Here is a 724-nt window from a genome sequence, read left to right on the forward strand (position 1 = left end):
CCTGCCCAAAGACCCAGCACAAATCCCAGCCCAAAGCCCCTGGCCAAAGCCCCAGGTCAGTCCCCCCAACCCAGCCCCCCAACCCAAGGAGCCTTGTGCGCTTGCTGGCCAGCCCTGAATGGACACCCCACCCTTGGGAAGTGTCTTTTGGGGTGAATCTGGGGCAATGTGGAGCTCATGGCTCTGACAGCCTGGCCCCGGCACTCCGCGCTCCCTCCAAGCACGTGTCTGCAGCTCGCTGCATAGTATTTATTCATTATATCACAGAGAAGAAAATCTCATTAAATTAGTCCAGGTTTCTGCAGGGTGGTCCTGGGCAGGGACACCTGGTGCCAGTGGGTGGAGGGTGTCTGGGGGTGGGGGTCCAGCATTTCATCATTTCGCAGTGATGGGAGACAAGGCAGAGATGCTGTCCCACGCCGGGGCCAGCTGTGCCCCGTGGGGTGGGAGGGGCAGAGCCGCACTTGCTTGGGCGAGGTGGCCAGATGTGCGGGGATGCCCAGCCATGGCCCTCAGACCTCCAGCTTCTTCTTCATCTCCATGCGGTAGATGATCTGGTAGCCATCATCCCAGGCATAGATCTGCCTCTCCCGGGGGTTGTACTTCATGCTGGAGTGGGAGCCGTAGCGCTTGGGGAAGTAGACGAGTGAGGCGTCCTCAGGGGCCAGGGTGCCACTGACATCAAAGACGCACTGCACGCGGGAGCGGCTGGGGGGGCGGGGGG

General features: G+C 61.5%; 1 protein-coding gene across 1 annotated transcript in view; it reads right to left on the reverse strand.

The window, feature by feature from the left end:
* Positions 1-512: 512 nt before the first annotated feature.
* LOC104528764 (olfactomedin-like protein 3) overlaps positions 513-724 on the reverse strand; it is a 1,788-nt gene continuing 1,576 nt past the window's right edge. Inside the window, exon 3 of the mRNA XM_029086176.1 lies at positions 513-713. Coding sequence (XP_028942009.1) covers positions 513-713 — 201 coding nt within the window. The remainder of the gene's footprint in view (positions 714-724) is intronic.

The sequence above is a fragment of the Antrostomus carolinensis genome, unplaced genomic scaffold, assembly GCF_000700745.2.
Source record: "Antrostomus carolinensis isolate BGI_N321 unplaced genomic scaffold, ASM70074v2 scaffold41047, whole genome shotgun sequence".
NCBI classification, from domain to species: domain Eukaryota; kingdom Metazoa; phylum Chordata; class Aves; order Caprimulgiformes; family Caprimulgidae; genus Antrostomus; species Antrostomus carolinensis.